Genomic DNA, 12,802 nt, shown 5'->3' on the forward strand with positions numbered 1-12,802 from the left:
ACTGCCAGGCCTGGAGTCAGGAGGACTTGAGTTCAAATCTGATCTCAGATACTTAATAGCTGTGTGACCCTAGACAAGTCACTTCACCCTGTGTTCCTCAGTTCCTCATCTGTAAAATGAGCTGGAGAAGGAAATAGCAAACCACTCCAGTATCTTTGCCAAGAGAACTCCAGATGGGGTCATGAAGAGTTAGAAATGACTGAAAAATGAAAAACTGAAAACAGGGATCCATTGTGACTTGTTGAACAGATGAGTGATGTGGTCAAGCCAGTGTTTTAGTGATATCCCATTAGCAACCACATGAAGGGTATATTGAAGAGAAGGGAGACTAAGGGCAAAGAGACCCTGACTATTACAATAGTCCAGAGGAGAGGTGGTGGGGGCCTGAACTAGCTGGTGGATATGCGAGTGGAAAGAAGAGGACAGATGTGAGAGATATTTTGGTAATAGAATTAATAAGACTTGGCAATGGATTGGATATGGGAGTGGGGGACAAGGGCTATTAAGGAGTCAGAGACATCCCCAAAGTCTCAAACCTGTGCTTAGGGTTAGGGAATTGTTTGTTTTTGTCTTTGTCTTTGCCTTTTGTCTTTTGTCTTTGCCAGTACCTAACCCAGTGCCTGCCACACAGAAGTCACTCAATACATGCTTATTGATTGGAAGGATGGTAGTGCCCTCAAAAAATTAGGGAAATTGAGAAGGATAGGTTCAGGGGTGATGGAAAGAGTGGGGGATGGAGGGAGATAATGAGTGCGATTTTGAACAAATGTTGAGTTTAATATGTCTACTGAACATCCAGTGAAAATATTTAATAAGCATTTGGTCATGCAGGCCAAAAGCTCAGGGAAAAAACTGGGGCTGGCTATATAAATCTGAGCATTTTATGCATGGCGATAATAATTGAACCCATGGGAGCTGATGGCACCATTCTGTATGCCATATTTATATTAATGTATCTTCAAATTGCATCAGCCAGTAGATGAGAGGATGATCGCTCTATGAGCACACAGCCTGAGACATCAAAGTGAATGGATATCCAAGAAGATTTGGGGTACCTGAGCCAACTAGTACCCCCCCTCCCGCTGACTGGCAGCTCTTGCTGTTTACTTGGCTATATTGCAAATCCTGACCTTTCTGACTCAAAGATATGTCTTCTCTGGAGAAGGATTAGATCCTCATTATGAATTCTCGTCATTCAATAAAAAGTCACTATTGAATGTCTCACAGGCTTTTGCCCAGCCCTGTACTAGGGCATATAGAGTCCCTGTGCTTGTTCTTATCTCTAGAGGTTGATTGGATCTTCTGGGGACCGGTGACTTCCCCCCCACCCACCCAAGGCTTTATTTATTCAATCAATCAATAAGCATGTGTTGAAGAGGCAACCATGTGCCAGGCAGTATGCTAGGCACTAGGAGTACAAATACAAAAGCAAGATAATGTCTGCCCTCAGGAACTTATGGTATAAAAGGCATATACAACATATGAGGCAGTGATGGCCTTGCAAGGGAATTTTGATCTGGGCAGTCACAGGGATTGGAAATGGGGCCACGAAGCAATAGATTGTCGTGCTTTTCTTGTAGCAGTGGGGGTATGATTGTGTTATTGATCCCAGAGTAAGAACAAGAAGTGGAAATAGGGTCTACTTGGTGGCAGGGTAGAAGACAAGATGCCTACATTGGGAAGGCCATGTTCTCCTGGTGAGATGACCAGATAAGATGGGAGGCATGGTCCAGATATAGTGGGCTGTGAAAATATTTTGTAACTGTAATGGGCTTTGTAGCTATAAAGTGTTATATGCCTCATCATTTCTTATTACTGCCCTTATTTCTCTGAAGAAGTAGCAGAAGGCTCTGGAGAAGGAGAGGGGTGAGATCATAAAGAAATCCAGGATAACCTAGGAATTGAGAAAAGCAGAGTAGGGTGTGTATAAAGAGCCTTGTTAGGTGTCAGAAGAGGCATATGGGAACCTGGCCACATAACTCACTATAATGCTCAGTATCTTGTCTGAAGCCACTAGATCCTCCTTAAGGTCCAGAGACATGAGTCACACAGAAAATGGTAGGTGGGTTGGCTCTGACCCGGATGACATCTGTGAGAAGGCAGAGCAATCATAGGTGTCTAGTACCCAATTAAACTCTAGGCAAAGCTTCTCTTCCTGGCCCTCTGACCTCACCTCTCTCCTCTTTCCTGGAACCTGAGTTTTTATCCTGGGTCCTCTCCCTGCTCTCAGCTGGATGTCAATTAATCCCTGCTCAGCTGTTAATTGGCATTGGGAAAATTGGCATCATTAATATATTTCAATTGTTGACTAGTAACTAAGTTGTTAACTGACAACTAAGCTCTAACTTGATCGTTATGAGGGTACTGCTTTCTGTAGACTGGGGTGCCTGGATAATAACAACAGGGTCTTCCTCTCAATGAGAGAGAATTCACAACAGATGAAGGAGGAATAAAAGAAATTATTAGAAACTGCTTTCACTAAATATTTGCCCCAAAACCTGATGAATGAATACTTATGAAAATACATACGGAACAAGAAATAGAGAGTAGAAAGGTTTGTCTAAGAGTCACATTCTCAGAGCCTGCCATCTGTAGTAAGTAGATAGACCAACTCTTCCATCTCTTCCAGCTCTTCACAGGTAGATAGATGTAGATAGATGTAGACTGTGCCATGGACAGTTGTCTCGACCTATGTCTTGTCACTGGATTCCAATGACTGAAGGAGAGAGTGAGGCTGATGACTCTGCATATCTCTGCCTCACTTAAATCCAATTCATTTGCAAATCAAGACATTCACTGCACCACCTAATTAGGCAGCAATTAGGAGACCATTACAATAGACTTGGCAAGTGGTAATGAGACCCTGAACTAGGTAAATGAGTAGCTATGAGAAAAGGGGTTGGAAGTGAGAGATATTGTGGAGAACAAATGACAAGATTTGACAATTGATTGGATGAGTGAGGTGAGGAAGAATAGGGACCTGAGGATAATGATGAGGCAGATAGGTGGCACATCTGGGCTTGGTATCAGGAAGACTCATCTTCCTGAGTTCAAATCCAGCCTCAGACACTTACTAGCTGTGTGGCCCTGGACAAGTAACTTAACCCTGTTTGCCTTAATTTCCTCATCTGTACAATGAACTGGCAAAGGAAATAGCAAACCACTCCAGTATCTTTGCCAAGAAAACTCCAAATGTGGTCACAAAAAGTTGGACATGACTGAAACAACTAAACAATATGAACCTAAAAGACTAGAAGAATAGTGATTCCTTCAAAAGAAATTGGGCAGTTGGGAAGATTCAAGACCTTTCCAGAGGGTGGGAGAGAATGAAATTTGTTTTGGGGTATGTTGAATTTGAGGTGCCCATGGGACATCGAGTTTGATGTGTCCAATAGGCAGTTGATAATGAGAGACTGAAGCTCAGGAGAGAATCTGGGGCTGGATTTGTAGCTCTGGAAGTCATCTGCATAGAGATGATAATTAAACCAATGGAAGCTGATGAAGTCACCAAAAGAGAGAGTAAAGAGAGAGAAGAGGGCCTGGACCAGAACCTTGGGAAACACCTGTAGCTAAGGGGCATGATATGGATGATGAGCCAGCAAAGGAGACCAAGGAGTGGTTAGACATCGCAACAGCACCTCCATGTATTTGATAACTATTAATATATCTATATTTGAGACCTTATCTCTAGTCATTCTCTAGAAGGTATCTTTGCTTATTCATGGCCTCTCAGATCCTTTGCAGTAACCCCATGCCCCTTTTCCCTGCTAGCTCACAGGTTGGAAACAACTGGACAAGACTATCTGCCTTTGCCAGGGAATTGAGGAGTGGGAAAAGAAGCTAATGGAGAGAGGGGGTATAAGCTGATGAGACCCCCTCCTCAGTTGTATTAGTATAACTTCTCTTCTTTCACCATCCAGCCTTTCCCCATTCATACCTCATCCTGGCACTTGACAGTCTCCAACTGATCCTACATACCTGTTCCAAGCAGCATTGGCCAATTAGTCATGGCTCTCAAAAGTGAAATATTTGCCCCTTGTAGGTATCAGCTGGTAATTATAGTGTTAGCTGATAATTGAGGTGCTAGCTAATAATGGCTTAAGTTATGACTCCTGGGGAGTAGGGAAATGCTAAAAAGCACTGCCTCCATGTGTATCCTTGTTGATTCACAGACAACAGAAAGTGGGGGAGGGGGAGGGAAGGTGAAGGGAGTGAATAAGGAAAGTTTAGTGAATGGGCTCTGAAAAATTGCTTGCCTCTAAGCCTTGACCTAGCCTATTGTTGTTGTCACACAGATCTGTCATTAATCTGGATCAGGCTAGGAGGTTTATCTCTGCTACTTGAACTTATGAAACCATTCTGCCAGAGGAATTTAGCTCCTGATAAAAAGAAAAGGTTCTCCTGGTCCACTGACCTCATGGCTGCAGGCAAGAGCAATGCCCCTGTCCTAGATTTCCCATTAGGAGGGAGAGAGGGACATTCTTCACTGTTCTCCAGGCTTCACTCCTGACTCATTTCTAGAGAACTTTGTACCTTGACACCCTCTTAGCTTCAATGTTCAGCTTCTTTTTATATGTTGTCTTTCTCCATTAGAATGTAAGTTCTTTGAGGACAGGGATTGTCCTTCTATTTGTATTTGGATTCTCAGCACTTACTGCAGTGCCTGGCATGTAGTAAGCACTTAATAAATGCTTCTTCGACTTGACTTACTTAACTTCAAAGTAGCTTATGTATGGGGCCCCCTCAGCTTTGGGATCTATGATTCAAGACCTTGGTACACTGAATAGGGCAGTGAGCTTGGAATCAGGAAGACCTGAGTCTTCCTGCCTCAGGCAGTTACTATCTGGGTAACCTTGGGTAAATCATTAACTCACTCTGAACCTCAGTTTCCTCATCTGTAAAATGGAGGCAATAATACCTGTTGTGCCTGCCTCACGAGGTTGTTGTAAGGTCCAAGTGAAATCATGTATGTGAAGTACTTTTCCAATTTCACCATAGAAAGGCTGTGGAAACCATGAAAAGTGACATATATGTCAGTTCCCCACTTCCTTGGGCTGTTGGAAAGAAAAATAACTTTTATAAATAAAATAAAGTGCTTTGTAAATGTATTTTTCTTATTCTTAGTTTTTTTTTTATTTTTGTTTTTCCGTCACCTTCATTTCTGAAGACATCTCTCCTTCCCAGTCCTTGTCTCAGGTCTACATTTGGTCAAGTCAACAAGCATGATAAGGGCTTACTACATGCCAGGCCCTGTGCTAAGTGCCTGGGAATACAAATACCAGCAGAAAGAAAGATAGCCATCCCTGCCCTCAAGGAGTTTACAATGGGGGAAGACCCACGTATAATATTCCACATCTGCAAAGAAGTTGAGCTTTCTCAGTGGCTTATTTTTATTACTGAAATAAATCATTTTCCTCCCTCTCTTAGCCCTATCTCCAAACACCACCGATTTTGAGAAACTGTCCAGTGCAAACCCTAAGAAAACATTGAGTTTGGCAGCAGGCTATGGCACTCATTGTCTTGGTGTGCACAGGATGGCTTCACAGTGCTCCTGGCATCTGCCGCATGGAACTAGTCCAACAACTTCTCTCGCTCTCTTTTCCTCCCCCAGGGTGGCCGACTCCCGTCATCTGCATCTGTACATGCCTGCCGGGATGGCGTTTTTGGCAGCTATCACCTCTGTCGTCTACTATCACAACATAGAGACCTCCAACTTTCCTAAGCTGCTGATTGGTATGTGACAGAGCTGTTCCCCAACCACCATGACCATCCTCTGGTCTCCCTGTGTGTCTATAGCCAGCTAACAGTGGCCAGTCACAGACACTAGAGAGGAGATAATAGCAGTGCATGGGAGGTTGAATTAGATGGTTCTAGAGGTCATTTTCACCCCTGTGAATCTAGCATCTAGATTCTCTCTGTGTACCTCCTGCTGGGCTCTGGTGTTGCTGTTTAGAGGGTCCAGCCTGTGTGTCTGGGACTCAGACTGTATCCAGTTCAGCCTGTGTACCTGGGGTTGAGAATAACCACTACCTGTAATCATGAGGTGGGGCTAGGTGCCCGTATAAAGTCCAGAGTGTGTTGGTCCCCGTCCTTCTCTCCCTGCTCAGTTTGCATATCTGCAGTCTAGAAGGTCATAGTGAATACAAGGGGTTCAAGAGAGACCACAGAGTGTGAGGAGAACAGGGATACTGACCCACATCTGTGGCATGTGGTACACTGGGAAGAGTGCTAGATTTGGAGAGAAAGAACATGGGTTCAAATCCTGGCTCTTCCACTTGCTATCTGCTTGACCTTGGGCAGATCACCTTACATCCCATGGCCAATCAGGAATTTGGACTAGAAGATCTCTAAGATCTCTTTTCCCTATGAACCTATGATCTGATGATCTGAAGGAGGCAGAAGAGGAGGATATGGTAGGAGTGGGGTGAGCAGAAAAGGAAGGATATGGGAAAAATGATTAAAATATGGTAACAATAGTTGGCATTTGTATGGCGATTTAGAGTTACATGGACTTGTTTACACACGGTATGCCATTTGACACAGACAATGGCATCTTCTGTTCTTAAAGTCTTCCATAAAGACAGGGGTGGCTATTGTTATTGATTTTATACTTCAAGAATATCTCATTTCTTGTGTGTGGATATGTTCACTAGTGCTGTGGATTGCTCTATGACCTGATGGGCTGTTTTTGAGAGATGCCGTGGCTGAAAACTTCATCCCACTCACCATGTAACCTTCACAGTTACTGAGTCCTGGTATATGTCCCTTCCTTTCACAGATCTGAGTTACCTCGCTGAAGTGGTAGTCAACAGGTAGCACAATGCATTGGAAGAGGGTGCTGGGGTTTGAGTCAGAAGATCCAAGTTGAATCTTGGTTCTGCCTCTTACTCCCTCTGTGAACTTGAACAAGTCATTTGGACTCAGTTTCTTCATATACAAAATGAGAGGGTTAGACTTCATGATTTTCACTTTCCCTTCCAGATCTAATTCTGTGATCCTGATCCTTTCTCCCCATTTCACAGATTGGAAAATCTGAGACAGAGATCAGAGAGCCCATTGTAGGATTACATGACCTTTTGATTTCCCAATGTCGGGCCCTTTATTTTAAATACAATAATCTCATTTTAAAAGGACTTCAAAGACCATCTTGTCTAGCCCACATGTGGTCAGAATTCCTTTTTGCAAATTCCCCCTGAAATGATCATCCAGCCTTCGCCTGAAGAATTCTAAGGGGCATCCCAAAGAGTGCTGCATTTAGAGGGAGAGAACATGGGTTCAAATCCTGGCTCTTCTACTTGCCGTCTATTTGACTTTAGGCAAAAGTTCTAATTGTTAAAAAGTTTGTTCCTTCTATAAGACTAAGCAAGCCTCTCTAACTTCCATCCATTGTTCCTAGTTCTGCTTTCTGGGGTTAAGCAGAACAGGTCTGGTCCCACCTTTACAGAAGGGACAGCCATTCGAATACCTGATGATAGTTATCATGTCATTCTCCCTACTCCCAAGTCTCCTTGTCTTTGGATTAAAAACATGCCATGGTCCTGAGGGCTATTCCCATCCTGGTCACCCACTTCTGGGTGTCTCTTCAGTTTATATATGTTCTTTTTTATATATGGCAGCTAGAACTGAACCTCATTTCAGTGTCATGTCGAAATAATGCTACAAACATAGTCTGATGGGAGCAAGAGGACAGCAGAATATTTATCACCTTTATATGGTATGTGTGTGTGTATACAGGGATATATTGGAACAAACTCAAAGAAGCTTGGGAAATTGGCAAAGGATACAAATTTGAGCTTAATTTATTGTTTTCTTGGTTATCTAGACCAGTGGTATTAAACCGAAATAGAAATGGATCCCTATTGACTTGGAAAAACACAAATTAACATTATCTACATTGTATTATAGTTTTATTTATTTCATTAAACATTTCCCAATTACATTTTAATGTGGTTTGGTTGTATATGTATTATACAGGATATACACAAAACACATAGTGTAAATCTAACTCCCTCTGATTAGTCTCGGAGGAAAGTCAGGCATCTCATGCTAACCAGGCTTGGGTGGCAGGTAATTTACATGACAGGTGCTGACATTCATGTCTCTAGGCTGGGTGGGGTATTGAATACAGGCTGCTGACAGCAAATGTCAGGGTCCAGCTTCCTAAGAGACCCTCCAATCAGCTGAGAGTATTCACTGACCCAAAACACCCTGCCATAGTGCAGCTCATGTTGGAGAGTCTATTTTTTAATTCACAAGAAAACAAAACAGTGAGTAACTAAGATTTTCTTTTTATAAACTAAGTTACCTTCTGGAAAAAGGGTTGGTAGTTTCTAAGGAACAAGACACTGATTCATCCTGATCCTTCCAGAAGCTCTTCCACTGCCCTCCCAGGGGACCGATCTGTAACATATAATGCATGCTATAGGAGCAGGTGGCTAGGGGCAGAATGTAAGCTCCTATTGACTAGGGATTGTTTTCTTCTTTGTACTCAGATCCTCAGCTCTAGTACAGTTTCTGGCAGGGAACAGGCACTTTATCAGTACTTGTTGGTTGATCGATTGATTGAGGCAGTAGAAACCTGAATGAATCTTGGACTCAAACACAATTTCATCATCATCATCATCATCACCACCACCACTATCACCACAACTTGTATTTATTTGGCACTTTATATAAATTATGTTATCTGATCCCTTCGACAACATTGGTAGTTAGGGGCTATTATATCCCTATTTGCAGAAGAGAAAAGCAAGGCTGAGAGGATAAAGTTATTTGTTCTGGGTTACCCAGACAGTAAATGTCTGAGGTCAGATTTGAAACCAAGCCTTCTTGATTCCAAGTCTGGTACTGTATTCACTACTTAACACTTTCTCTCATACCTACTTAGGATCATGTTATCATAGATTTAGAGCAGTAAGGGTTCATAAAAGTCATCAAGTCCAACTTCATAATTTCACAGGTGGGGAAACTGAGATCCAGGACCAAGATCATAGAACTAATAGGGATCTGAGGTGGTATTTGAACCTAGGTCTTCCTGACTCCAAGTCCAATGCTCAATCCACTCTACCATGCTACATCTAATCATCACCACCATCGTTTCACATATACTCACAGATGAACTCTTCCAGCAGACTCATAAACACACTGCAGAAATCCATGTTTGTATGCAGACCCAACCTCACACAGAGATTCACACTCGTGTATAGGTTCACATGGGCAGCTAGGTTGCACAGTGCATAGAGTTCCAGGCCTGGAGTCAGAAAGACTCATCTTCCTGAATTCAAATCTGGTCTCAGAGCAGACACTTACTAGCTGTATTACCTTGGCCAAGTCACTTAACACTGTTTGCCTTAGTTTCTTTATCTGTAGAATGAGTTGGAAAAGGAAATGGTAAACCACTCCAGCATCTTTCCCAAGAAAACTTCCCAAAATGGGGTCACAAATAGACTCAAGTGAAATGACTGAACAACAACATAGGTTCACATACGCACAGACCTACACCCATCCTCACATGGAGATTCACAGCTCTTCCTATTTAGACTCACACGCATAAACGTTTCCCTTTTCTCAATTTCAGCCTTGTTGATTTACTGGACTCTGGCCTTCATAACCAAGACCATCAAGTTTGTCAAGTTTTATGACAATGCAATTGGATTTTCTCAGCTCCGCTTCTGCCTCACTGGGTTGCTGGTCATCCTCTATGGAATGCTCCTGACTGTGGAAATCAATGTCATCAGAGTGAGGGTAAGCAGCTCCCAGTCTGCTCTGTCACCATCTCTGCTGTTGGTGCTCCAATGAGGAAGTTGACCCGGGCTTGGGACAGCTTTGAGTGGGTTCTTATCTCTCTTGGCCAACGGGCATTCTCCCTCCCTCTGACCCCAGGGGCCCCATCTAGGCTCTCCTAGGCTCCTTTAGATAGGGTTAACAAGAGCCACTTGAATCAGTACTAGGGATGTTGGAGGGTTTGAAAAGTGATAGCAGTATCAAACATTCAAAAAAAAAAGTTGGAAGAGCCCAAATTTATTTTGTAGGAAAAAAAATCCACTGGTAAACATGGACAGGAGAGGATTTAATGAAACACAGCGGTTATTTAGTTGTGTCCCCTCATTTTTCGGAATTGGAAACTGAGACCCAGGAAAGTGAAATCTGAATAGGTGGTAAGTCACACCCAAATGTTGGGTCACAGATTTATAACTGAAAGGGACCTTAGAGGTCGCTTCTTTGAGAAGAAATGAAAGCTGTCCAAGGGAACAAAGGCAGCAGGTGATAGTCAAGACTCGAACCCAAATCCTGTAACTCCAAATCCAATGTTCTTTCCACTATCTATACCATTCTTCCTACTCTGTATATGTCCTTGAGTCTACAGAGAAGTGAATAACTCATAAGATCATAAAATTTAAAACTTATAGAGAGCTCAGAGGTAAGCTAATTGAACCCTTTCATTTTACAGTTGAGGAAACTGAGACCCAGAGAAGGCAAGCTACTTGCCCAAAGTCACACAGGCAGTATTTAACAGAGTCAAATTTGAACCCGGATCCTCCATCTCCAAATTTTGCCACTCCAAAACACTGACTGCTTCCTCGGAGGACAGGATAAGTAAAAACAGCTTAAACCAAACTGACGGAGAGTAGACCCAGGAGGTCATGAAGCCTTGAAATAAGTGGTCAAGGAGGGCAGCTAGGTGGTACAGTGGATATAGTACTGGCCCTAGAGTCAGGTGGACCAGAGTTCAAATCTGGCCTCAGACACTTGATACTTACTAGCTGTGTGACCCTGGGCAAGTCACTTAACCCTGATTGCCTTGTATACATAAATAAACAAATATGTGGTCAAGGGAGGTGATGCATCTCCTTTTCCAAATATCATTAATGATAACTCATAGTGCTCATATCATCATAGTGCTTTTCTGATTGCAAAGATCTGTTCTTTTATTGATTATTCACCACAACTCCAACTCCATGAGGTAGTAATACAAGTATGCTCATCCCCATTTTACAGGACAGGAGACTAAGACTTATAAATACAAAGTGACTTCTTCAAAGTCATATAGCTTTCAAGTCAGAAGACCCTGGTTCATATCCCTTGGCCAAGTCATTCATCTTTCCTAGGCCTCAGTTTCCTTAGGTCTAAAATGGATAAGTAGGACTGAGTGGCCTCTGATGTCCTTTCCAGCTCTAAATTTGTTAATTAAGCTAATAAGTGATGAAACTTGGACTAGAATTCAGCTATGCTAACCTCAGGATTCAGGGCTGTTTTGATCCCATCTCCTGGAGGCCAAGCCCTGGCACCCTTTACCTTGCTTATTTGGGGCAGGGGAGTGAAGGTCATCTAGGCTCATTCACTGCCCCCTGCATGTGTGTTTCCCAGAGATATGTGTTCTTCAAGACTCCCAAGGAGGTGAAGCCACCAGAGGACCTGCAGGATCTGGGTGTACGCTTCCTGCAGCCCTTTGTGAACCTGCTGTCCAAGGGGACCTACTGGTGGATGAACACCTTCATCAAGACAGCCCATAAGAAACCCATTGACCTAAAGGCCATCGGGAAGCTGCCCATTGCCATGAGGGCCCGAACTAACTACCTGCGCCTCCGGGAGGCCTTTGAAGCCCAGAAGGTCAGTGATGGACCTGGTCCTCATCAGAAGAATAGGCTTCTTCTGGGCCCTCAGAAGGACCTGACAGACTCTGTACTGCCACAGAAGGGGGTTCTTTAGTCTGTTTTCATAATTCATTACATTAATTTAAAAGGGCTTTCACAGAATCACCAGATTTCAGACCCAGATATGATCTTAAAGGGAATCTTGTCCAAATCCGAGTAGAAATCCCCTCTAAAGGTGGTAGAGAACTTATCTCTCAATTTAGATAGCTTCAACAGAAGCAACTTAACATAGGGTCAGGAAGTTCTTAGTTCAAATCCTGCCTCAACACCTTCTAGGTGTGTGAACTTAGGCAAGTCATTTAACTGCTAATTGCCTCAGTTTCCTCATCTATAAAATGAGGATAATAACGGCACCTACCTTTCATGATAAATGAGATAATCTTTGTAAAGCACTTTGCAAACCTTGAATGCTATGTTAATGCTAGCTATTATTAAGAGAAAGTTTTTTCTTTATGTGAAACTGGAATTTGTTTTTAAGTGTTTTATTGATTTTTTTTCCTTTTATATCACTGCTACTTCCCAATTTTACCACTTCCCCAAGTAGGACCCTCCCTTGTAACAAAGTGCAGTTAAGCAAATCAAACCTAGATTATGACTGACAGCATATGCCTCATTCTGTACCCATAGTCCACCACCTCTCCGCTGAAAGAAAAGAGGTCAGTTTCATCACTCCTATGGAGTCGGGATTGGTCATTGCATTGCTATCAGTTCTGACCACTTTTAACATTGTTTTCTTTTACTTAATTGTTGTTCTTGTGCATACAGTTGTCCTGGTTCTTATTTTCTTCTGCAGCAGTCCATGTAGGCTTTACTAGATTTCTCTGAATTCTTTCTATTCATTGTTTCCTACCACACAGAAATATTTTATTATATTCATGAACCACAGAAATTATATTCACAAACCACAGATGGTCAGGCTCTTTGCTTCTGGATTCTTCATATCATAAAAGTTCTGCTATGACTATTTTGGTATATAGAGAGGTCTTTTTGTCTTTGACTTCCCTGGGGTAAAAGCCCACTAGTGGTACCTCTGGGCCAAAAGTTAAGTCACTTTCCTAACAGTTCCAAATTGTTTTCCAGAATGATTGAACTATTTTGCTGCTCCACCAATAATGTATTAGTGTGTCACCCTTCCCATGGCTCCTGAA

General features: G+C 42.6%; 1 protein-coding gene across 1 annotated transcript in view; it reads left to right on the forward strand.

Annotated features, from left to right (window-relative positions):
• ABCC8 (ATP binding cassette subfamily C member 8) overlaps nt 1–12,802 on the forward strand; it is a 139,349-nt gene that overhangs the window by 9,813 nt on the left and 116,734 nt on the right. Inside the window, exons 3-5 of the mRNA XM_036763754.1 lie at nt 5,612–5,733; nt 9,578–9,744; nt 11,368–11,610. Coding sequence (XP_036619649.1) covers nt 5,612–5,733; nt 9,578–9,744; nt 11,368–11,610 — 532 coding nt within the window. The remainder of the gene's footprint in view (nt 1–5,611; nt 5,734–9,577; nt 9,745–11,367; nt 11,611–12,802) is intronic.

The sequence above is a fragment of the Trichosurus vulpecula genome, chromosome 6 (assembly GCF_011100635.1).
Source record: "Trichosurus vulpecula isolate mTriVul1 chromosome 6, mTriVul1.pri, whole genome shotgun sequence".
NCBI lineage: Eukaryota > Metazoa > Chordata > Mammalia > Diprotodontia > Phalangeridae > Trichosurus > Trichosurus vulpecula.